Consider the following 25,503-nt stretch of genomic DNA (forward strand, 5'->3'; position numbering starts at 1 on the left):
AGAGATTTCCAATGTGCAAAAATATAATTGCGTTACACTGCAATTTAGTTCTGCAAATCTGTGATCACTGAGCACAAGATAAACAACACAACACGGTTAAATAACCTGTATAAAGATCAATCCAAGTTCCTGCTGTATTTGTTATCTTTAAGACAGTACAACAGAATGTATCGGAATGTATTTGCATAACAATTCAAGGTTTTGACCAACTAAATGGCAACAAAGCACAACTTTAAAAAGCCACATGAAAGACAACTCCAGTACTTTTAAACAAGGTCCCGTGAGCCCTCTCCTGTGGACGTAAAAGAAACCCCATGGTACTATTTCGAAGAAGAGCAGGGGAGTTCCCCAGTGTCCTGGCTAATATTTAGCCCTCAACCAATATCACTAAACAGGTTATCTGGTCATTTTCTCATTGCGGTTTGTGGGACCTTGCTGTGCACAAACTGTGTGGCGCGTTTCCTACATTACAACAGTGGCTACAACTCAAAAGTACTCCATTGGCTGTAAAGCGGGTTGGGACATCCTGAGGTCGTGAAAGGTTCTATATAAATGCAAGTCTATCTTTCTTACTTTTAAAAGCAATCCTTTATCACCTTCTGCCAATTTTGCAAATGTTTGATAAAGATCCCAAACAAGCCTCTACACTGAGTTTATTCTGCAGCGTTAATGTACTCAAGCATTTAAAGGATTTGAAACAAACAGTCATGCTGGTCCTGCAGCAAAAGCGTGGCAATGCATTCCAAATCCATTTTTTTTGTATGCCCCTCTACTAATTTGACCATCTTATTTTTGCCAGGGAGAGGTTGATGGTTTTTAAATCAACTGCAGCAGTTTGGCTTATTCAGTAACACTCAAGTCAGAAGGTCGTGGGTTCAAGCACCATTCGAGGGCTTGCACACATAATCTAGGCTGACACTTCAGTGCAGTACTGAGGAACTGCTGCACTGTCACTGATGCTGTCTTTTGGATGAGACATTAAGCCAAGATCCCAGCTACCCCTGTTGAGGTGGATATAATCGAAGAAGAGTAGGGAGTTCTCCTAGCGTCCTATCAACACCCCTCCATCAACCACCACCACCAAAAACAGACTAACTGATCATTCATCTCATTTGCAGGAGAGTTATCCCCGGTGTCCAAGCCAATATTTATCCCTCAATCAACATCACTTAAACAACAGATTATCTGGTCTTGATCACATTGCTGTTTGTGGGAGCTTGCTATGCACAAATTAGCTGCCACGTTTCCTACATTACCAGAAAGTACTTCATTGGCTGTGAAGTGCTTTGGGACGTCTGGTGGTCGTGAAAGGCACTATATAAATGCAAGTCTTTCTTTCCTTTTTTTTGGACTTTGCTGTGCGCAAATTGGCAGATGCACTGACGACATAACAACTCTGACCACACTTGAAACATAACTCATTGCTTTCATGGAAAAGTGACAAAAGTGTTATATAAATGCAAATTATTTCTTTGAAGCATCAATCTACCCTCACACAGAATCTCACAACTTTCTTTCCAGAATGTACGAGGTCATACCTGTGTGCGTTCGCATGTGCTGCACATAATTGTTCTTTCTGTCGGAGAAGTAAGAGCACTGTGAACAAGTATAAACCTTCCGGGGAAAGTGGTTCCGCAAATGCTTCTTCCAGTGATATTCACTGACAGTAGTGTACGTGCAGATGGTACATTTATAAACTTTCTCGTTCTCTCCAACTTTGTCGTGGTGTTTTAGATGTGCCAAATAATGATCGTATCGGTTTGTGTTATATCCACACCTATCACAGCGAATGGGGCCTTTAGAAATATCATTCTCTTCAGGAAGAGGATCTGGAACTTTAGATTTGGTTTGCTTTTCTGCATTTTCTTCAACGATGAACTTTTTGGCACTATGAACTTTAATGTGATGCACAAACTCCACCTCGGATTCGGCTTCATACTGACAGGGTCGACAGCGAAACGGTTTGGATTTTTTCCCTTTGTCAGCCAAGTTCTCCTGATTCACCACTTCTGCTGAATTCGTGCTGGAGTCACAAGTGTCTTGAGAAGAACTCTCAGAACTGTCCTTCGTTGCAAGACTTGGCACAGTTGGATTTTCTGTGCTTAGACTTTCAGATTGCAATGCGTTGCTCACATCAGTTCTCAATTCCTCCTCGTTGTCTGATAAATTGTCATCTACGGTTTTCAATTCCGCCATCAGTCTATCCTCCCCATGGTAATCGTAACAGCTTATGTCACCAGTTAAGGCAACATTTGCCAACATAACCAGCTGTGGTGCTGCTGTCAAGTCATTCTTGGAGAGGTAATTAAGGCCACAAATTTCCTCATTTGAAGAAATTCCACTGGAGCGGGAAAACATACTGGTCCCACTGGATTGCTCGAGTACTTGCGCAGCCATCTTTGATTTTCTGTGTGTAAAAGCACAAATGAGTGAACTGGCTGTTGATCCAATCTGCAAATTAAAATCTTACAAGAGAATTTCATTATTTTGTTGAATCAATGTAGTTACATTTTGGCACCAAGACAGCCTGCACAAGGGTTAAGCAACTTGAGGTTATACAGCTATATTATATAGTATGTGGCAAATAGCTAACTGCTTCAAACAGGACTGCACACGCTTATTAAATGCAAGCAAAATATTTTCTCAGTATGTGACAACTTTGGATCACTTAATTGGTAGGTACTGGGGCTCACTGTAAAAGAAAATCTCAAGATTAATTTCAACTTGAGAAACTTATTCACCATTGTGAGTATCTAAATTGCAGCAAAAAGATGCTCTTTTAAGTCTTAAGTGCCAGCATAAACAGTTATATATTTATAGAGAGTTCAAAGTTTCAAACTTCTCGGCATTGACTGGAGTTCAAGATGTGTGCTTGCAAACATTTTCCAAAACACCAAAGTGTCGCGCTCTCCAAACTATACATTGGCTGCAAAGAGGGAGACAGAGACAGATGGCAGAGAGAGAAAGAGGCAGTGGGAGAGGGAGGGGCAGTGGGAGGGGCAGAGGGAGGGGCGGGGCAGAGGGAGGGGCAGGGGCAGAGCGAGAGGCAGGGGCAGAGCGAGGGGCAGGGGCAGAGGGAGGGGCAGGGGCAAAGGGAGGGGCAAGGGAAGGGGAGGGGCGGGGCAGGGGCAGGGGGAGACAGGCAGAGAGACAGACAAAGTGCCAATCGACAGAGCGCGAGGGGGAGAGGGCGGGGGGGCGGAGGGGGAGAGGGCGGGGGGGCGGAGGGGGAGGGGGCGGGGGGGCGGAGGGGGAGGGGGCGGGGGGGCGGAGGGCGCGCGGAGGGGGAGGGGGTTCGGAGGGGGAGGGGGCGGGGGCGGAGGGGGAGGGGGGGCGGAGGCGGGGGGGCGGAGGGGGAGAGGGCGGGGGGGCGGTGGGGGGAGGGCGGGGGGGGCGGAGGGGGAGGGGGAGGGGGCGGGGGGGCGGAGGGCCGGAGGGCCGGAGGGGGGGGAGGGCGGGGGGCCGGAGGGGGGGGGGGGAGGGCGGGGGGCCGGAGGGGGGGGGAGGGCGGGGGGGCGGAGGGGGAGAGGGCGGGGGGGCGGAGGGGGAGAGGGCCGGGGGGCGGAGGGGGAGAGGGCCGGGGGGCGGAGGGGGAGAGGGCCGGGGGGCGGAGGGGGAGAGGGCCGGGGGGGCGGAGGGGGGAGAGGGCCGGGGGGGCGGAGGGGGAGAGGGCCGGGGGGCGGAGGGGGAGAGGGCCGGGGGGCGGAGGGGGAGAGGGCCGGGGGGCGGAGGGGGAGAGGGCCGGGGGGCGGAGGGGGAGAGGGCCGGGGGGCGGAGGGGGAGAGGGCCGGGGGCGGAGGGGGAGAGGGCCGGGGGGCGGAGGGGGAGAGGGCCGGGGGGCGGAGGGGGAGAGGGCCGGGGGGCGGAGGGGGAGAGGGCCGGGGGGCGGAGGGGGAGAGGGCCGGGGGGCGGAGGGGGAGAGGGCCGGGGGGCGGAGGGGGAGAGGGCCGGGGGGCGGAGGGGGAGAGGGCCGGGGGGCGGAGGGGGAGAGGGCCGGGGGGCGGAGGGGGAGAGGGCCGGGGGGCGGAGGGGGAGAGGGCCGGGGGGCGGAGGGGCGAGAGGGCCGGGGGGCGGAGGGGCGAGAGGGCGGGGGGCGGAGGGGCGAGAGGGCGGGGTGGCGAGGGCGGCGAGAGGGCGGGGGGGGAGAGGGCGGGGAGGCAGAGGGCGGGGGGCGGGGGGGAGAGGGCGGGGGGCGGAGGGCGGGGGGGCGGAGGGCGGGGGGGAGAGGGCGGGGGGAGAGGGCGGGGGGGGCGCGGGGGGGGAGAGGGCGGGGGGGCGGGGGGGGAGAGGGCGGGGGGGCGGGGGGGAGAGGGCGGGGGGGCGGAGGGGGAGAGGGCCGGGGGGCGGAGGGGGAGAGGGCCGGGGGGCGGAGGGGGAGAGGGCGGGGGGGAGAGGGCGGGGGGGCGGGGGGGAGAGGGCGGGGGGGGAGAGGGCGGGGGGGGAGAGGGCGGGGGGGAGAGGGCGGGGGGGGAGAGGGCGGGGGGGAGAGGGCGGGGGGGGAGAGGGGAGAGGGCGGGGGGCGGGGGGGCGAGAGGGGAGAGGGCGGGGGGGAGAGGGCGGGGGGGGAGAGGGCGGGGGGGGAGAGGGGGAGAGGGCGAGGGCGGGGGGGCGAGGGCGGGGGGGCGAGGGCGGGGGGGCGAGGGCGGGGGGGCGAGGGCGGGGGGGCGAGAGGGCGGGGTGGAGAGGGCGGGGGGGAGGGGGGGGGAGAGGGCCGGGGGGGAGAGGGCGGGGAGGGCGGGGGGGCGAGAGGGCGGGGGGGAGAGGGCGGGGGGGGGCGCGGGGGCGAGAGGGCGAGGGCGGGGGGGCGGGGTGCGGGGGGCAGGGCGGGCGGCGGGGGGGCAGGGCGGGCGGCGGGGCGGGTCGAGAGAGAGGGGGTGCACGGGGCAAGGGGCGCGCGTGTAGAAGGTATCGAGAAACTATTTCTGCTGGATAGGGAGTGAGAGATTTGGGGAATCAGTCTAAAATTAGATCCAGATCCTTCATGAGTGAAGTTCCTTTTACACACAAAGGAGTTTGGAACTCGCTTCCATAAACGGCAGTTGATGCTAGATCAATTGAGATTGTGGCGAGGGGAAGTCCCGGTGACCGGGAAGAAGGTGGCGGGGGGGACATGAGGCAAAGGGAGGTCCCGGTGGCCGGGCGAAGAGAGGTCCCGGTGGCCGGGCGAAGAGGCGAGGGGAGGTCCGGTGGCCGGGCGAAGAGGCGAGGGGAGGTCCCGGTGCCCGGGCGACGAGGCGAGGGGAGGTCCCGGTGCCCGGGCGAAGAGGCGAGGGGAGGTCCCGGTGCCCGGGCGAAGAGGCGAGGGGAGGTCCCGGTGCCCGGGCGAAGAGGCGAGGGGAGGTCCCGGTGCCCGGGCGAAGAGGCGAGGGGAGGTCCCGGTGCCCGGGCGAAGAGGCGAGGGGAGGTCCCGGTGCCCGGGCGAAGAGGCGAGGGGAGGTCCCGGTGCCCGGGCGAAGAGGCGAGGGGAGGTCCCGGTGCCCGGGCGAAGAGCGGTCCCGGTGCCCGGGCGAAGAGCGGTCCCGGTGCCCGGGCGAAGAGGCCAGGGGAGGCCCCTGTGCCCAGGCGAAGTGGCGAGGGGAGGTCCCGGTGGCCGGGCGAAGAGGCGAGGGGAGGTCCCGGTGCCCGGGCGAAGAGGCGAGGGGAGGTCCCGGTGCCCGAAGAGGCAAGGGGAGGTCCCGGTGCCCGGGCGAAGAGGCGAGGGGAGGTCCCGGTGCCCGGGCAAAGAGGTGAGGGGAGGTCGCGGTGCCCGGGCGAAGAGGCGAGGGGAGGTCCCGGTGCCCGGGCGAAGAGACGTTCCGGTGCCCGGGCGAAGAGGCGAGGGGAGGTCCCGGTGCCCGGGCGAAGAGGCGAGGGGAGGTCCTGCTGCCCGGGCGAAGAGGCGAGGGGAGGTCCCGGTCCCCGGGCGAGGGGAGGTCCCGGGCGAAGAGGCGAGGGGAGTCCCGGTGCCCGGGGGAAAAGGCGAAGGGAGTCCCGGTGCCCGGGGGAAGAGGCGAGGGGAGTCCCGGTGCAAGAGGCGAAGGGAGGCCCCGGTGCCCGGGGGAAGAGGCGAGGGGCGGTCCATGGGGGGGGTGGGTGGAAAGAGGCGAGGGGAGTCCCGGTGCCCAGGGGAAGAGGCGAGGGGAGTCCCGGTGCCCGGGGGAAGAGGCGAGGGGAGGTCCCGGTGCCCGGGGGAAGAGGCGAGGGGAGGTCCATGGGGGGGGTGGGTGGAAAGAGGCGAGGGGAGTCCCGGTGCCCAGGGGAAGAGGCGAGGGGAGTCCCGGTGCCCGGGGGAAGAGGCGAGGGGAGGTCCCGGTGCCCGGGGGAAGAGGCGAGGGGAGGTCCCGGGGGGGGGGGGGGGGAAAGAGGCGAGGGAAGATCCCGGGGGAAGATGCGAGGGGAGGTCCCGGTGCCCGGGGGAAGAGGCGAGGGGAGGTCCATGAGGGGGGTGGGTGGAAAGAGGCGAGGGGAGTCCCGGTGCCCAGGGGAAGAGGCGAGGGGAGTCCCGGTGCCCGGGGGAAGAGGCGAGGGGAGGTCCCGGTGCCCGGGGGAAGAGGCGAGGGGAGGTCCCGGGGGGGGGGGGGGGGGCGGGGAGAAGAGGCGAGGGGAGGTCCCGGGGGGGGGGGGGGAAAGAGGCGAGGGAAGATCCCGGGGGAAGATGCGAGGGGAGGTCCCGGTGCCCGGGGGAAGAGGCGAGGGGAGGTTCCGGGGGAAGAGGCGAGGGGAGATCCCGGTGCCCGGGGGTAGAGGTGAGGCGAGGGGAGGTCCCGGTGCCCGGGGAAGAGGCGAGGGGAGGTTCCAGTGCCCGGGGAAGAGGCGACGGGAGGTCCCGGGGGGGGGGAAAGAGGCGAGGGCAGGTCCCGGGGGAAGATGCGAGGGGAGGTCCCGGTGCCCAGGGGAAGAGGCGAGGGGAGGTCCGGTGCCCGGGGGGGAAGAGGTGAGGGGAGGTCCCGGGGGAAGAGGCGAGGGGAGGTCCTGGTGCCCGGGGGTAGAGGTGAGGCGAGGGGCGGTCACGGTGCCCGGGGAAGAGGCGAGGGGAGGTCCCGGTGCCTGGGGAAGAGGCGAGTTGAGGTCTTGGTGCCCGGGGGAAGAGGCGAGGGGCGGTCCCGGTGCACAGGGGGGGGGGTAGAATAGCCGCGGGGCGGTCCCGGTGCCCAGGGGAAGAGGCGAAGGGCAGTCCCGGTGCCCGGGGGGGGGAAAGAGGCGAGGGGCGTTCCTGGTGCCCGGGGGAAGAGGCGAGGCATTGGGAGGTCCGGCGGGGGTGGTGGTGTCCCGGTGAGGGAAGAGGGGTGAAAGGACTTCGTACCCATGGGGTGCTCTGTCGCCAGTGAAGAGGTCTGGTTACCAGTGTTGCTCTGTTCCCGGGGAAGGAGTCACAGCACCCGGGGGAGGGGTGTGGGTGTGATCTGTACCCGGGGGGAGAGAGCAGGCGACTTCTCGGTACCCGGGGTTTGCTCTGATACTGGTCCCTGGGGGGGATCGAGAGGTGCTGACACGGATGGCGGGGCCAGCCTCTGCTCGAACCCAGCCCGCTGACTCCTCACCTCCCGCTCCCTGCGATTGCAGGAACCCCCTGTTGGGAGGGCGGGGGGCGAAGGGGTTGCGGAGGGCGAGTTGAAAGAGAGCGGCTCCGGGAGTTCAGGCGGTCGGGTGCCCTCCCCCTCCCCCCGCGGGGCCGACATGTTGATTCCAGAACCGCTTGCTGTCCAGACGGAGGAGAAGGGGAGGGGGCTGGGAGGAGAGAGTCGGGTCGGCTCCCCCCCAGCTAAAGGGATCCAGCCCGGGCACCGTGCGTGAAGAGAGACCGGGGGGTGATCCCAGCCTGCTGCCCTCTCCCCTCCTCTCCGGCGGGGGGCCCGGGGGTCGTGGCCGGGCCTGCTCCGCGATCAGCCCTGGACAGCGCCTTTCAGCCACAGACCCCTCCGGCCCGCCACGCTCCCCACCCAGCGAGGGCTCTCGGTGCCCGCCGCCACCGCCCGGGCTCCGCTCACCTGCGGCCAGCCCGGGCCCAGCGGCTGCTCGCTCTGCTGCTCCGGGCGCCTCACATTCCTTCACACCGAGGAGCCGAGCGAAACTTTCAGCCCAACTCCAGCAACAGGTCTTCCGTCCGCACAGGCCACTGACGTCAGCGCGTCGCGGCACAGCTGTCAGCGCAGCAACCCGTCCCAATAAACAGGACGGTGCAGCTCCGGGTACAGGGATCACCACCCCCCACCCAATAAACAGGACAGTGCAGCTCCGGGTATAGGGATCACCCCCTCCCCAATAAACAGGAGAGAGCAGCTCCGGGTGCAGTGATCACCCCTCCCCAATAAACAGGACAGTGCAGCTCCGGGTACAGGGATCACCCCCTCCCCAACAGGACGGTGCAGCTCCGGGTATAGGGATCACCCCCTCCCCAATAAACAGGAAGGTGCAGCTCCGGGTATAGGAATCACCCCCCCCCCAATAAACAGGACAGTGCAACTCCGGGTACAGGAATCACCCCCCCCCCCCCCAAATAAACAGGACAGTGCAACTCCGGGTACAGGGATCACCGCCCCCCCAATAAACAGGTTAGTGCAACTCCGGGTACATGGATCACCGCCCCCCCCCCCAATAAACAGGTTAGTGCAACTCCGGGTACATGGATCACACCCTCCCCAATAAACAGGACAGGGCAGCTCCGGGTATAGGGATCACCCCCTCCCCAATAAACAGGACAGTGCAGCTCTGAGTAAAGGGATCACTCCATCAAATAAATAGGGACAGTGCAACAACAACAACTTGCATTTGTATAGCACCTTTAATGTAGTAAAACATCCCAAGGCACTTCACAGGAGCGATGTGAAACAAATTTGACATCAAGCCACATAAGGACAGATTAGGGCAGATAACAACAACAACTTGGATTTATATAGCACCTTTAACAGAGTAAAACATCGCAAGGAGCTTCACAGGAATCGTATCAAACAAAATTTGACACCGAGCCACATAATGGGATATTATGGCAGATGAGCAAAAGCTTGGTCAAAGAGAAACATTTTAAAGACCATCTTAATGGAGGAAAGAGAGGCGCAGAGGTTTAGGGAATTCTAGAGCTTAGGGCCCAAGCAGCTGAAGGCACGGTCGCCAAGGTGAAGTGATTAAGTTTCATGCACAAGAGGCCAGAATTGGAGGAGCGCAGATATCTCAGAGGGTTGTAGTGTTGGAGGAGATTACCGAGATAGGGAGGGGTGAGAAATAGGAGAGGGCCAAAGATAGATCCTTGGTGGACAGCAGAGGTAACAGTGTGGGAACGGGAAGAGAAGCCGTTAACATAGAAACACAGAAGATAGGAGCAGGAGTAGGCCATTCGGCCCCTCGAGCCTGTTCCGCCATTTAATAAGATCATTGCTGATCATCCAAATTCAGTACCCTGTCCCTGCTTTCTCCCCATATCCCTTGATCCCTTTAACCTTAAGAAATATATCTAACTCCTTCTTGAATATATTTAATGAATTGGCCTCAACAGCCTTTTGTGGTAGAGAATTCCACAGGTTCACCACTCTCTGGGTGAAGAAATTCCTCCTCATCTCCATCCTAAATGGCTTACCCCTTATCTTTAGACTGTGACCCCTGGTTCTGGACTCCCCCGCCATCGGGAACATCCTTCCTGCATCTAGTCTGTCCAGTCCTGTTAGAATTTTATGTTTCAATGAGATCCCCTCTCATTCTTCTAAACTCCAGCGAATATAAGCCTAATCAACCCAATCTCTCCTCATACGTCATTCCTGCCTTCCCAGGTATCAGTCTGGTGAATCTTTGCTGCACTCCCTCCATGGCAAGAACATCCTTCCTCAGATAAGGCGACCAAAACTGCACACAATACTCAAGGTGTGGTCTCACCAAGGCCCTGTACAACTGCAGCAAGACATCCTTGCTCCTGTACTCGAATCCTCTCGCTATGAAGGCCAACATACCATTTGCCTTCTTAACCGCCTGCTGCACCTGCATGCTTACCTTCAGCGACTGGTGCATAAGGACACCCAGGTCTCGTTGCACTTCCCCTTCTCCCAATCTATTGCCGTTCAGATAATAATCTGCCTTCCTGTTTTTGCCACCAAAGTGGATAACCTCGCATTTATCCACATTATACTGCATCTGCCATGCATCTGCCCAATCACCCAACCTGTCCAAATCATACTGGAGTTTCTCTGCATCCTCCTCACAGCACACACGCCTACCCAGCTTTGTGTCGTCGACAAACTTGGAGATATTACATCTAGTTCCCTCGTCTAGATCATTAATATATATTGTGAATAGCTGGGGTCCTAGCACCGATCCCTGCAGTACCCCACTAGTCACTGCCTGCCACTCGGAAAAAGACCCGTTTATTCCAACTCTTTGCTTCCTGTCTGCCAACTAGTTCTCTATCCACGTCAGTAACATACCCCCAATCCCATGTGCTTTAACTTTACATGCTAATCTCTTATGTGGGACCTTATCGAAAGCCTTCTGAAAGTCCAAATACACCACATCCACTGGTTTTCCCTTATCTATTCTACCAGTTACATCCTCAAAAAATTCCAGTAGATTAGTCAAGCACGATTTACCTTTTGTAAATCCATGCTGACTTTGTCCGATCCTGTCACTGTTTTCCAAGTGCTCTGCTATTACATCTTTTATAATGGACTCTAGCATTTTCCCCACTACCGATGTCAGACTTACCGGTCTATAATTCCCCATTTTCTCTCTACCACCTTTTTTAAATAGTGGGGTTACATTAGCTACCCTCCAATCCATGGGAACTGTGCCAGAGTCTATAGAATTTTGGAAGATGACCAGCAATGCATCAACTATTTCTAGGGCCACTTCCTTAAGTACCCTAAGATGTAGATTATCAGGCCCTGGGGATTTATCGGCCTTCAATCCCGTCAATTTCCCTAACACCATTTCCCTACAAATACTGATTTCATTCAGTTCCTCCCTCTCATTAGACCCTATGTTCCCCGACATCTCTGGGAGTTTATTTGTGTCCTCCTTTGTGAAGACAGAACCTGTAGTGTCCGTGTGTAGATAAAGACACTGAAGACAGGAGTTGGTTCATAGGTATTTACTAAGCAAGTCTGGGGGGTGGGGGTGGGTGGGGGTGGGGGTGGGGTGGGGGTGGGGGGGGGGTGGGGTGGGGGTGGGGGGGGGTGGGGGGGGGGTGGGGGTGGGGGGGGGGTGGGGGTGGGGGTGGGGGGGGGTGGGGTGGGGGTGGGGGGGTGGGGGGGTTTCTAAAGGATATACACAATACACAGGCTTATATAGCCCAAGTGGCAATTACCGGCATTACGCACACCTGGGGCTCTTAAAGGCACATACATCATAATTGCTCTTAAAGGCACATACACCACAATTCCTCCCCTTCTAGCTAACTAGTACATCATATTTTAAGTAATTATTAATTACATGTTATATGCAAAATAATATACATTGCTGTATTAATTAATTATAAGTTAGTCTCTCAGGAGGCTTCCTGACTCGGTCCGGATAACGCCTCGGGGGTGTAGTAGTTTCTGGTGGTGTAGTAGGTTCTTCTGGCAAGGCTGATTCGGCTTGAAGGCCAGTGTCGGGTTCATCGGGCTCCAGTATCACCGGATCGGAGGTAGATATGGGTATCTCTACTTCATCGTTAGATGTATAGAGTGGTGGTGTAGGTTGTCCCTTTTCGGATGACTTGATGATTTGGTCAGCATGGCGCCTTATTATGCTGTCTCCGATGTCCACGGTATACATCAGTGGTCCTAATCGTGTGCAGATAGTTCCAGGCTGCCATTTCTCGGTACGGTAGTCCCGGGCCAAAACCGGTTGGCCTATCTGGAAGGCCCTAGTTGGCCTTTCATTCATGCCCTGAAACTGTCGGTTCTCCACGTCCCTTCGGATGTTGGGCTTGACCAAATCCAGCTGGCATCTTAGGTTTCTATTGTAGAACATCATGGCGGGAGTTTGGTTAGTAACCATATGCGTTGCATTCCTATATGCAAATAAAAAGTTATCCACCTTGTGCTGAAGTTTTATGTCTTCATTACCCATGGCCTTGATGGCCTTCTTGAAGGTCTGGACAAACCTTTCAGCCAATCCATTGGTGGCGGGATGGTATGGGGCGGACGTGTAGTGCTTTACCCCATTGTTCTTTAAGAACTTTCTGAATTCTTCGGACACAAATTGCGGTCCATTATCAGAACATATCTGTTCCGGCAGCCCATTCCTGGCAAATATGGTCCTTAATACTGTGATGGTTTTTTCCGTGGTGGTGGAGGACATCTTTATTACCTCCGGCCACTTGGAGTGTGCATCAACTGCGATTAAGAACATTGAGTCCATAAATAGACCAGCAAAGTCGATGTGCACCCTTTGCCAGGGAGATGAGGGCCACTCTCATGGATGTAGAGGGGCCTGTGGCGGAGCATTTTGGACCTTCTGGCATCCTAGGCAGCTCTTGGTCATGTCTTCGATGTCTCCATCGATACCTGGCCACCATACAAACGCCCTAGCTAGGTTCTTCATTTTCACTCCACCCAGATGCCCCTCGTGAAGCTCCTTTAGCACTTTATCCTGGAGTTTGGGTGGAATCACCACTCTGGATCCACACATCAAGGTTCCTCGGCACACTGACAGCTGTTCTCTTCTTTGCGAGAATGCTGGCAACAGTGGTTCGCCATGTGCTGGCCATCCCTTCACTGTTAAATCGTAGACCCGTGAGAGAGTAGGGTCATTTCTTGTCTCCCTTTCAATGGCAGAATTTGTCACCGGTAGACATTCCACTATGGTAGAGTGGAATATCTCTACTGGGTCTACTGTAGGTGCCTCTTCTATCGTTGGCAACGGTAGGCGTGATAAACCGTCAGCATTCCCATGCTGTTTTGACCCTTTGTATTCAATGTTGTATTGGTGTGCCCCTAGAAAAAGGGACCACCTCTGTAGTCTTTGTGCCGTCATAATGGGGACACCTTTTTTAGGGTTGAATATGGAGACGAGGGGTTGATGGTCAGTCAGCAAGGTAAATTTTTGTCCGTGTAGGTAATGGTTGAATTTCTTCACTCCCCATACCAGGCTGAGTGCTTCCCTGTCTATCTGGGCATAGTTACGCTCAGCTGAGTTCAATGAGCGTGACGCAAAAGCTATCGGCCGTTCCGAGCCATCAGGGAATCTATGGGACAATACCGCTCCTATGCCGTAAGGGGATGCATCGCACGCCAGTCTGATTGGTAGTGATGGGTTGTAATGAGCCAAAATTTTCTCGGATGTGATTAAGTCTTTACATTTATGGAAGGCACGTTTACAGTCTTCGTTCCATTTCCAAATCACTCCTGTCTGTAGAAGATCATTAAGAGGGTGTAGAATAGTTGATAAGTTCGGTAAAAATTTATGATAGTAATTTATTAATCCCAGGAATGACCTTAATTGTGAAACATTTTCAGGTGCTGGGGCTTTTATAACTGCTTCAATTTTTTCAGGTGACTTATGCAACCCTTCCTTATTAATTATGTGGCCACAATATGATATCTGATTTTGGAAAAATTCGCACTTGGGGCGATTTGCTCGTAGGCCCCGTTCTTTCAGCCTAGTGAGCACCTGCTCCAAATTGGCAAGGTGCTCGTTGTCGTTTTCTCCTGTTATAAGGATGTCGTCTAGGTAGCATTGAGTCCCCGGAATCCCTTGCAGGACTTGCTCCATAGCTCTTTGCCAGATAGCTGGAGCTGATGCTATTCCAAAAACCAGTCGATTGTACTGGTACAGGCCTTTGTGTGTGTTTATTGTGAGATACTTTTTAGAGGTCTCCTCAACCTCCATCTGTAGATATGCCTGTGCCAAGTCAATTTTTGTGAAACGTTTCCCTCCGGATAGTGAGGCGAAAATATATTCTATCCTCGGAAGAGGATACTGTACCGTGTGAAGGACCGGGTTTACAGTCACCTTAAAGTCCCCACAGATGCGAATTTTTTTCTGTTCCTCAGAGTTATTTTTCAATGTTTTTTTCATGACTGGAACGATGGGTGTTGCCCACTCGCTCCAATCTATTTTGGATAATACGCCTGCCTTTTCCAAATTCTTCAGCTCTGCCTCGACTGCCGGACGTATTGCGTATGGCACCGGTCTTGCCTTAAAAATTTTTGGAATTGCTGTATCTTCCACTTTTATTGAGGCGGTGATGCCTTTCAAGGTTCCTAGTTTCTCTTGAAACACTTCTTTGGCGTTGGCCAAGATGTCTTTTAATCGTTCAGGTATGATGTCATCATTGTTTTTTTTCCTTACTGGTCACCGTCAGTGCCTGAATGGAGTGCCAGTCTAAACGTATCTTCCTTATCCATTCACGTCCCAACAACGGTGGACCACCATCTTGTAGAATGTATAAATACAACTTTTGTATTTCTTTGCCGTTGTATACCACAGGCACCCTTATTTTTCCTTTGGGGTAGACTTTCTGCCCCGTATATGTTTTTAAGATAATGGATGTGTCTTTTAGAGGTATATGCGAAAATAGCCTCTCGTAATCTCGTCGATTTATTACGGTTAGAGCTGATCCTGTATCTAGCTCCATTTTAACTGGGGACCCTGCTATTGTGAGGGTAACCCAAATGGTTTGGTAATCCTCTTTGGCAAGTACATTATGTAATTTGAGACAGCTTAGTCTCTTGTTTCCGGAGTCGCTATCGCTATTCTGGTCTTCGGAGCTATTGTCCGTCATTATTTGTACCTTCCTGTACTTTTCTTTATTGATTTTTTGTTTTCTGTCAGTGGATTTATTTTGTCCAGATTGGCATACCCGTGCAATGTGTCCAATCTTACCACATTGCCTGCATGCTTTGGCCTTGAACCAGCAGTCCCTCTGGTTATGGGTGGATCTGCCGCAGCGATAACATCTTCCGAACTCCTGTGTCATTTTATGGGTGCCGAAGTCCTGTGTCTCTTGTTGTATCTCTGCAGCTCCTTTTGCTGCTGCTTCGTATGATACAGCCATACTGAAAGCTTTGTCCAATGTTAAATCTTTTTCAGAAAGCAGTCTTTTTTGTGTTCCTTCACTTAAGAGACCGCAAACAAATTTGTCTCGAAGATAATCCGATAGTCCTGCTCCGAATTGGCAGTACTTTGATAGCTTTCTTAATTCGTTTAGGTAATCAGCGTTACTTTCATTCTTGTGTTGATTTCTCTTGAAGAACTTGAATCGTTCCGCTATCAGCAGCGGTGTTGGGTTTAAATGCTCCTGCAGGGTATCAACAATTTCTTTAAAAGTCTTGTCCTTTGGTTTGGCTGGAGTGATTAAATTTCGTAACAGCCCGTATGTCTTCGCGCCCATTAAGTTCAGAAGTACTGAAGCTTTTTTTTCATCTGTTATTCCATTTGCAGTGCAATAAACCTCTACTCTTTCCACGTATGTGGTCCAATCTTCTATTTCGCCATCAAAAGCCTCAATATTACCAGATTTAGGCATTTCAGAAAAGATATGGCGCTTCCTGCGCTTTTTTTTTTCTCTCTGTAGCAACGATATGGCGCTTCCCGCGCTTTCCCGCCGCTGCTACCGATAACAATGCTGTTTTACTGTGGTTTCCATTTATTCACTGTTGGAGACTCGTTCCCGACGGAGGTCTAAACGCTGACCTGCTTGCCGCGCCGGCCGTCTCTCGAGTGCACCCTCCCAGTCCGTTATTGCTTGCCTCCAATTTCGCTGCCTGTCTCAGCTGTAGAGCCCGCCGCTGGAGCTCCAGCCTGACGCCCAGGAAGGATTAGCGCAGTACCTGTCACCAGCTTGGCCAGCTGGTGAAACCACAGTTTCTCTTACTTCCTTGAGTCTTCTGGACGTTGGAGGAATCGATGTCCTTGAGGTGCTGCCGAATTGCAGGTAAGTCCGTTTCCACTTCGTCGCCACTGTAGTGTCCGTGTGTAGATAAAGACACTGAAGACAGGAGTTGGTTCATAGGTATTTACTAAGCAAGTCTGGGGGGGGGAGGGTTTCTAAAGGATATACACAATACACAGGCTTATATAGCCCAAGTGGCAATTACCGGCATTACGCACACTTGGGGCTCTTAAAGGCACATACACCATAATTGCTCTTAAAGGCACATACACCACAGAACCAAAGTATGTATTTAATTGGTCAGCCATTTCTTTGTTCCCCATTATAAATTCCCCTGATTCTGACTATGCTTGACTTCACCAATCTTTTTCTCTTCACATATCTATAGAAGCTTTTACAGTCAGTTTTTATGTTCCCTGAAAGCTTACTCTCATACTCTATTTTCCCCCTCTTAATTAATCCCTTTGTCCTTCCTTTGCTGAATCCTAAACTGCTCCCAATCCTCAGGTTTGCTGCTTTTTCTGGCCAATTTATATGTCCTCTCCTTGGATCTTATGCTATCCCTAATTTCCCTTGTTAGGCACGGTTGCAACACCTTTTTTGTTTTACTTTTATGCTAGACAGGGATGAACAAATTCTGTAGTTCATCCATGCGATCTTTAAATGTTTGCCATTGCCTATCCACCGTCAACCCTTTAAGTAACGTTCCCCAATCCATCCTAGCCAACTCGCGCCTCATACCATCGTAGTTTCCTTTATTTAAATTCAGGACCCTAGTCTCTGAGTCAACTACTTCACTCTCCATTTTATTGAAGAATTCTATCATATTATGATCGCTCCTCCCCAAGGGGCCTCGCACAACAAGATTGCTAATCAATCCTTTCTCATTATATAATACCCAGTCTAAGATGGCCTGATCTCTAGTTGGTTCCTCGACATATTGGTCCAGGAAACCATCCCGTATGTACTCTAGGAATTCCTCCTCCACAGTATTGTTACTAATTTGGTTAACCCAACCTATATGTAGATTAAAGTCACCCATGATAACTGCTGTGCCCTTATTGCACGCATCTCTAATTTCCTGTTTAATGCCATCCCCAACCTCAGCATTACTGTTTGGGGGTCTGTATACAACTCCCACTAACGTTTTCTGCCCCTTGGTATTTCTCAGCTCTGCCCATACAGATTCCACATCATCAGAGCTAATATCCTTCCTTACTATTGTGTTAATCTCTTTAACCAGCAATGCTACCCCACCTCCTTTTCCTTTTTGCCTGTCCTTCCTGAATACTGAATACCCCTGGATGTTGAATTCCCAGTCTTGGTCACCCTGGAGCCATGTCTCCGTAATCCCAATTCTATCATATCCGTTTACATCTATTTGCACAGCTAATTCATCCACCTTATAACGAATGCTCCTCGCATTAAGACACAAAGCGTTCAGGCTTGTTTTTTTTTTAACACTCTTAGTCCTTTTAGAATTATTATTTACTGTGGCCCTGTTTGATTTACACCCTTGATTTCTCTGCCTTCCACTTGCTTTTCTCCTTCCTGTCTTTTGCTTCTATTCTTGCTTCCCTTTTCTCTCTCTCCCTGCACAGGTTCCCAGCCCCCTGCCATTTTAGTTTAAACCCTCCCCAACAGCACTAGCAAACACTTCCCCAGGACATCGGTTCCGGTCCTGCCCAGGTGCAAACTGTCCAGTTTGCCATGGTTTGTGCAGATGTGGTTTAGGGTTTCCTATAAGCTTTGTGGAAGATTGAAGCCAGGGATATTCCACATCGCGTCTTTCACGAGGTGTTTATTTGTGATTTCTTGTGAATGCCATTCGGCTTTCCAAGCATCATCAGGGTTGAAGTCGCATTGTTGAAGGTATGCATGTATTTCCAAAAGGGCTTGCGTGACTTCAAGCGGTAATGAGGGACGTTGTTCAGATCCTGGTGGATGCAGTCACAGTCACATAGGATGTCATTTGTGACTTTGATAAGAGCTGTTTCAGTACTGTGGCAGGGGTGGAAACCAAATTGGAGGGATTGAAACATGGAGTTCCGGGAAAGATGGGCATGGATTTAGGAGGCGACAGAACGTTCAAGGACTTTGAAGAGGAAAGGGAGGTTGGAGATGGGGGCGGTAGCTTGCAAGAACAGAGGGGTCACGGCTTGTTCTTTTGAGGTGATGATAGCAGATTTGAAGGAGAGGGGGGACAGGACCTGAGGAGAGAGAACCGTTAACAATATCAGCTAACATCGGGATTAGGAAGGGAAGTTGTTTGGTCAGCAGTTTAGTGAGAATAGGGTCGGGGGAGCAGGAGTTGGGTCTCATGTACAAGGTGTGCTCGGAGAGGGCATGAGGGGAGATAGGAGAGAAACTAGAGAAAGATGCAAGTTCAGGGCTAGGGCAGGGGTGGAACCTTAGATTAAGTTTGGCCCGGTGGGCTAGGAGAGAGGGAAGCGGCAGAGGCAGCTGAACGGATGGTCTAAATCTTAGTGACAAAGAAGTCCGTGAGCTCCTTGCACTTGTTGTTGGAAGTGAGGTTGGAGGAAGTAGGGGAGAACATAAGAACATAAGAAATAGGAGCTGGAGTAAGCAATTTGGCCCTTCGAGCCTGCTCCACCATTCAACAAGATCATGGCTACAACAACAACTACTTGTATTTATATAGCGCCTTTAACATAGTAAAATGTCCCAAGGCGCTCCACAGGAGTATTAAAGGACAAAAAATTTGACACCAAGCCACATAAGGAGAAATTAGGGCAGGTGACCAAAAGCTTGGTCAAAGAGGTAGGTTTTAAGGAGCGTCTTAAAGGAGGAAAGAGAGATAGTGAGGTGGAGAGGTTTATGTAGGGAATTCCAGAGCTTAGGGCCTAGGCAACAGAAGGCATAGCCACCAATGCTTGAGCGATTATAATCAGGGATGCTCCAGAGGCCAGAATTAGAGGAGCGCAGATATCTTGGGGGGTTGTGGGGCTGAAGGAGATTACAGAGTTAGTGAGGGGTGAGGCCATGGAGGGCTTTGAAAACGAGGATGACAATTTTGAAATCGAGGCATTGCTGAACCGGGAGCCAATGTAGGCCAGCGAGCACAGGGGTGATGGGCGAACGGGACTTGGTGCGAGTTAGGACACGGGCAGCCGAGTTTATGTGGGGTAGAATGTGGGAGGCCAGCAAGGAGTGCGTTGGAATAGTCAAGTCTAGAGGTAACAAAGGCATGGATGAGGGTTTCAACAGCGGATGAGCTGAGGCAAGGGCGGAGACGGGCGATGTTACAGAGGTGGAAATAGGCGTTCTTAGTTATGCTGTGGATATGTGGTCGGAAGCTCATTTCAGGGTCAAATATGACACCAAGGTTGCGAATAGTGTGGTTCAGCCTCAGACAGATGTCAACTCCACCTTCCCGCACTATCCCCATACCCCTTAATTCCCCAAAATTTATCGACCTCTGTCTTGAATATACTCAACGATTAAGCATCCACAGCTCTCTGGGGTAGAGAATTCCAAAGAATCCAAAGAAATTTCTCCTCATCTTAGTCCTAAATGGCCGACCCCTTATTCTGAGACTGTGACCCCATGTTCTAGATTCCCCTGCCAGGGGAAACATTTTCCCAACATTATCCCTGTCAAGCCCCTTAAGAATTGTATATGTTTCAATGAGATCACCTCTCATTCTTCTAAACTCTATAGGTCTAGACTCCTCACTCACTCCTCATAGGGCAATCCCCTCATCCCAGGAACCAGTCCAGTGAACCTTCGTTGCACTCCCTCTATGGCAAGTATATCCTTCTTTAGGTAAGGAGACCAGAACTGTACAGAATACTCCAGGTGTAGCCTCAGCAATGCCCTGTATAATTGTAGGAAGACTCTTGTAACAAAAGCTAACATACCATTTGCTTTTCTAATTGCTTGCTGTACCTGCATGTTAACTTTCTGTGATTCATGTACAAGGACACCCAGGTCCCTCTGAATGCAAACATTTCCCAGTCTCTCACCATTCAAAAAATATTCTGCTTTTTTGTTTTTCCTACCAAAGTGGATAACTTCACACTTGCCCACATTGTATTCCATTTGCCATGTTTTTGCCCACTCAGTCAACCTGTCTGTATCTCTCTGCAGCTTCTTTGCATCCTCCTCACAGCTTACTTTCCCACCTAACTTTGTATCATCAGCAAACTTGGATACGTTACACTCAGTCCCTTCATCTAAGTCATTAATATAGATTGTAAATAGCTGAGGACCAAGCACTGATCCTTGCGGTACCCTGTTAGTTACAGTTGCCAACCCGAAAAAGTCCCGTTTAGTCTTACTCCCTGTTTTCTGTCCATTAACCTATCCTCAATCCATGCTAATATATTACCCCCAATCCCATGAGTCCTAATTTTGTGTAATAACCTCTTGTGTGGCATCTTATCAAATGCTTTTTGAAAATTCAAATACACTACATCCACTGGTTCCCCCTTATCCATCCTACTAGTTACATCTTCAAAAAACTCTAACAGATTACCCCTTTTGAAAGCCATGATTGAATCTGCCTCCACCACCCTCTCTGGCAGCACATTCCAGATCCTAACCACTCACTGCGTAAAAATGTTTTTCCTCATGTTGCCTTTGGTTCTTCTGCCAATCACCTTAAATCTGTGTCCTCTGGTTGTTGACCCTTCCGCCAATGGGAACAGTTTCTTTCTATCTACTCTGTCTAGACCCCTCATGATTTTGAACACTTCTATCAAATCTCCTCTCAACCTTCTCTGCTCTAAGGAGAACAACCCCAACTTCTCCAATCAATCCACGTAACTGAAGTCCCTCATCCCTGGAACCATTCTTATAAATCTTTTCTGCACCCTCTCTAAAGTGCGGTGCCCAGAATTGGGCACAATACTCCAGTTGAGGTCGAACCAGTGTTTTATAAAGGTTCATCATAACTTCCTTGCTTTTGTACTCTATGCCTCTGTTTATGAAGCCCAGGATCCCGTATGCTTTTTTAACCGCTTTCTCAACCTGCCCTGTCACCTTCAACGATTTGTGCACATATACCCCCAGGTCTCTCTGTTCCTGCACCCCCTTTAGAATTGTACCCTTTAGTTTATATTGCCTCTCCTCGTTCTTCCTACCAAAATGTATCACCTTGCACTTTTCTGCATTAAATTTCATCTGCCATGTGTCCGTCCATTTCACAAGCCTATCTATGTCCTCTTGAAGTCTATCACTATCCTCCTCACTGTTCACTATACATCAAAGTTTTGATCATCTGCAAAATTTGAAATTGTGCACTGTACACCCAAGTCCAGGAAGTCATTAATATATATCAAGAAAAGCAGTGGTCCTAGTACCGACCCCTGGGGAACACCACTGTATACCTTCCCCAGTCCGAAAACAACCGTTCACCATTACTCTCTGTTTCCTGTCACTTAGCCAATTTTGTATCCATGCTGCCACTGTCCCTTTTATTCGATGGGCTTCAACTTTGCTGGCAAGCCTATTATGTGGCATTTATCAAACGCCTTTTGGAAGTCTATGTGCACCACATCAACCCTCAATGTTACCTCAACAAAAAACTCAATCAAGTTAGTTAAACACAATTTGCCTTTAACAAATCCATGCTGGCTTTCCTTAATTAACCTACACTTGTCCAAGTGACTGTTAATTTTGTCCCAGATTATCATTTCTAAAAGCTTCCCCACCACAAAGGTTAAACTGACTGGCCTGTGGTTGCTGGGTTTATCCTAACACACATTTTTGAAGAAGGATATTGTAGGAATTAATGAATTCCTACGAATAACGGAGATTGACGCAAGAGAACAATCAAACAGGTCTTTACTCAATGGAGATGCCATGAGGACTGCCTGGGCAGTCCCGTGGTTTGCGACGTGACGTCATCGTGTTTGCCCGCGTTTTCCCGCGCTCTTAAAGGGGCCACGCCCCGTACATGCAAACTCTATATACAAAACCCAGTAATGCCCAACACAATGGTACAGGTTTAGGTTGGTGTTAGAACATCGTTAAAGAGAATTATATACAGTTAGCCAGAGTCATTCAGTGGTTCCGCCACATGCGCCCCCCCAGAATTCGCTTTAACGGACAAAGTCAAACGGTGAGGGGGGTCTGACGAGCCTTTCAGAATGACTCCTGTACTCTCGAGGCGGAGGCTGCAGGGCGGCTGGCGGTCTGGTGGGCGGTCGCACTTGGTCTGCCGTAACGACGATGGGTGGCCAACCGCATCTCGGCGGTTGCGCTGTCTCGACGGGGCGGTCGAGGTCTAAATGTGCTGGCCTTGAGCGGATCCCTATGTGCGTCATGGCGAATAAAAACGTATTCAGCCTTGTGAAGCTCCGTGGGAACGTGTGACCTCCGTAGCCCGTGGTGCGAAGCGGGCACTGCGAAACGGGCGATCCAGGAGGAAATGAACGTGGGTCTTGTCAGGTCAGGGAATTCGCCGAGCAGGCGAGCGAACTCATCAGGAGTCAGAAACGCACAGGACGGTGCGGGACGTAGTGTTACTGCGGTAACATGGAAGAGCAGTAAAAGCTGCTGCGTTGATGAGCCGCCGGTTCCCGACGTCGACCAGGAGGCTGTTGGCACACAGGAAAGCCGCACCGAGGGGGGCCGGGAAACTCCATTGGCCGCTTCAAGGGTGGGGCCATGATTCCCCGTCTGCACATCGAGGGCGGTCGCGGGGTGCCCGTCTTATGGGGAAAACTGCAGGGAGGGCGGCAAGACTTCGCCTTCGCGCCGAACTGCGCGTGGTAGAAAAGACAGCCCAGCAGGCTGATGAGCTGGGGCGGCGTCTGCGGGGGGTGAGCCCTCGTGGCATTCCCGCGGAGGGTTTCATATTTGCACTACGTTGGGGGGTTGTCGAGGAGGCTGACGATCCGAGAGGCGGTAGAGCTGTCGAGTGCGAACGTTGTCTGATCCGCATCGATGTTCCGCAGGGCGAACTGGGCCTCGACCTGAATAAACCACGAGGGCGCTTGCTGCTCCCAGAGCTGCGGTAGCGTTAGCGAAACGGCGTTTGCTTCCATGCTGTGCTCTTTTGTTAAAACATTCACAAAAACGGGGTCACCAATGTAGGAATTAACGAATTCCTACAAATAACGGAGATCGACGCAAGAGAACAATCAAACAGGTCTTTACTCAACGGAGATGCCACGAGGACTGCCTGGGCAGTCCCGTGGTTTGCGACGTGACATCACGTTTGCCCGCGTTTTCCCGCGCTCTTAAAGGGGCCACGCCCCGTACATGCAAACTCTATATACAAAACCCAGTAATGCCCAACACAATTGTACAGGTTTAGGTTGGTGTTAGAACATCGTTAAAGAGAATTATATACAGTTAGCCAGAGTCATTCCGTGGTTCCGCCACAATATAACATTTGCAGTTCTCCAGTCCTCTGGCACCACCCCCGTATCGAAGGAGGATTGGAAGATTATGGCCAGCACCTCCGCAATTTCCACCTTTACTTCCCTCAGCATCCTAGGATACACATCCCATCCGGTCCTGGTGACTTATCTACTTTAAGTACAGACAGCCTTTCTAGTACCTCCTCTTTCACTATGACTTTGGCTGCCTTGGTAAAGACAGATGCAAAGTACTCATTTAGTACCTCAGCCATGCCCTCTGCCTCCATGCATAGGTCTCCTTTTCGGTCCCTAATCGGCCCCATCCCTCCTCTTACTACCCGTTTACTATTTATATGCATATAGAAGACTTTTGGATTCCCTTTTATGTTAGCTGCCAGTCTATTCTCATACTCTCTCTTTGCCCCTCTTATTTCCTTTTTCACTTCCCGTCTGAACTTTCTATATTCAGCCTGGTTCTCACTTGTATTCTCAACCTGACATGTGTCATACGCTCCCTTTTTCTGCTTCATCTTACTCTCTATCTCTTTCGTCATCCAGGGAGCTCTGGCTTTGGTTGCCCTACCTTTCTCCCTCGTGGGAATGTACCTTGACTATACCCGAACCATCTCCTCTTTAAAGGCAGCCCATTGTTCGATTACATTTTTGCCTGCCAATCTTTGATTCCAATTTACCTGGACCAGATCCATTCTCAGCCCACTGAAATTGGTCCTCCTCCAATTAAGGATTTTTACTCTAGATTGCTCCTCGACTTTTTCCATAGCTAATCTAAACCTTATGATACTTTGATCACTGTTCTGTAAATGTTCCCCTATTGACGCTTGCTCCACTTGCCCCACCTCATTCCCCAGAAGCAAATCCAGCAATGCCGCCTTGGGCCGGAAACATACTGATCAAGAAAGTTCTCCTGAACACACTTCAGAAATTATTCCCCCTCTCTCCCCTTTACACTATTACTATCCCAGTCTATATTAGGATAATTGGGATCTGTAACGCCCGATTTTATAGGCGTTATATGGACTCCTAATGCTTAAAAATGGCATTCGAGATGAGCGCGCACACTTCCGATGTGAGGTGTGCCGGACGCCATCTTGGTCAAGGGGTTTGTGCGCGCACACCTAACAACGGCTGGCAGCATGCAGAGCAGGCAGATTATGACATCAATCAAGTTGCTTCCAGACATGGGTGGCCTGGTAGGGCTTCTTCTTGGATTTGAGCAGGACTGGGAAATGAGCAGAGGCCACGCAGAGTAGGACAAGCTGCTGGAAGAGGGAGAAGGCAGACAGGGAGAATGGCTCTCAGCACGAGGTAATATCTGCTGAGGGTCTTTAGGGAGCAATTCTCTTACCACAACTTGAGCGCGAGTATCAATACTTGAGACATCTTCGCTTCACTAAAGAGGTAGTGACTGAAATCTTCCATGTGCTGCAGCCTCAACTGCAACCTCAAAGCAGGGCAAGGGCCACATTGCCTGTGGCAGTCAAGGTGACTGTTGCTCTTAACTTTTTATGCACCTTGCTCCTTCCAGGCTGCTGCTGGAGATATAAGCAACATCTCACAGTTTGCAGTACACTGCTGCATAAGGGAGGTCACTGAGGCTCTCTATACAAAGAGAGACAGCTTCATCTCATTCCCTGTTGCCAGAGACAAGCAGGCAGAGTGAACACAAGGGTTAGCAGGCTTCCCCATGGTGCAGGGTGTCATTGACTGCATCCACAGTGTGTGCACCTCATGTCAACTCGGCCATTTTTATGAACCAAAAGGGATTCCACTCAATGTGCAGCTGATGTGCGACCACAGGCAGTGCATCATGCAAGTGAATGCCTGAGGAAGGATGTTCTTGCCATGGAGAGAGTACAGCGAAGATTCACCAGACTGATACCTGGGATGGCAGGAATGACGTACGAGGAGAGATTGGGTCGATTAGGCTTATATTCGCTAGAGTTTAGAAGAATGAGAGGGGATCTCATTGAAACATAAAATTCTAACAGGACTAGACAGACTAGATGCAGGAAGGATGTTCCCGATGGCGGGGGAGTCCAGAACCAGGGGTCACAGTCTAAGGATAAGGGGTAAGCCATTTAGGACTGAGATGAGGAGGAATTTCTTCACCCAGAGAGTGGTGAACCTGTGGAATTCTCTGCCACACAGGGTAGTTGAGGCCAATTCAATAAATATAAATATATTCAAGAAGGAGTTGGATATATTTCTTGAGGCGAAAGGGATCAAGGGATATGGGGAGAAAGCAGGGACAGGGTACTGAATTTGGATGATCAGCCATGATCTCATTAAATGGCGGAGCAGGCTCGAGGGGCCGAATGGCCTACTCCTGCTCCTATCTTCTATGTTTCTATGTTTCTAAGTTTCTATGTT

At 52.3% G+C, this 25,503-nt stretch overlaps 1 protein-coding gene across 1 annotated transcript in view; it reads right to left on the minus strand.

The window, feature by feature from the left end:
* Nucleotides 1–8,195, minus strand: part of rest (RE1-silencing transcription factor) — a 50,218-nt gene extending 42,023 nt beyond the window's left edge. The window contains exons 1-2 of the mRNA XM_085983062.1: nt 7,968–8,195; nt 1,539–2,407 (exon numbers count right to left, since the gene is read on the minus strand). Coding sequence (XP_085839188.1) covers nt 1,539–2,397 — 859 coding nt within the window. The 5' untranslated portion in view covers nt 2,398–2,407; nt 7,968–8,195. The remainder of the gene's footprint in view (nt 1–1,538; nt 2,408–7,967) is intronic.
* Between the last annotated feature and the right edge of the window lie 17,308 nt (nt 8,196–25,503).

Source organism: Somniosus microcephalus, chromosome 1 (assembly GCF_052327205.1).
Source record: "Somniosus microcephalus isolate GS21.2 chromosome 1, FLI_Smic_1.0, whole genome shotgun sequence".
NCBI lineage: Eukaryota > Metazoa > Chordata > Chondrichthyes > Squaliformes > Somniosidae > Somniosus > Somniosus microcephalus.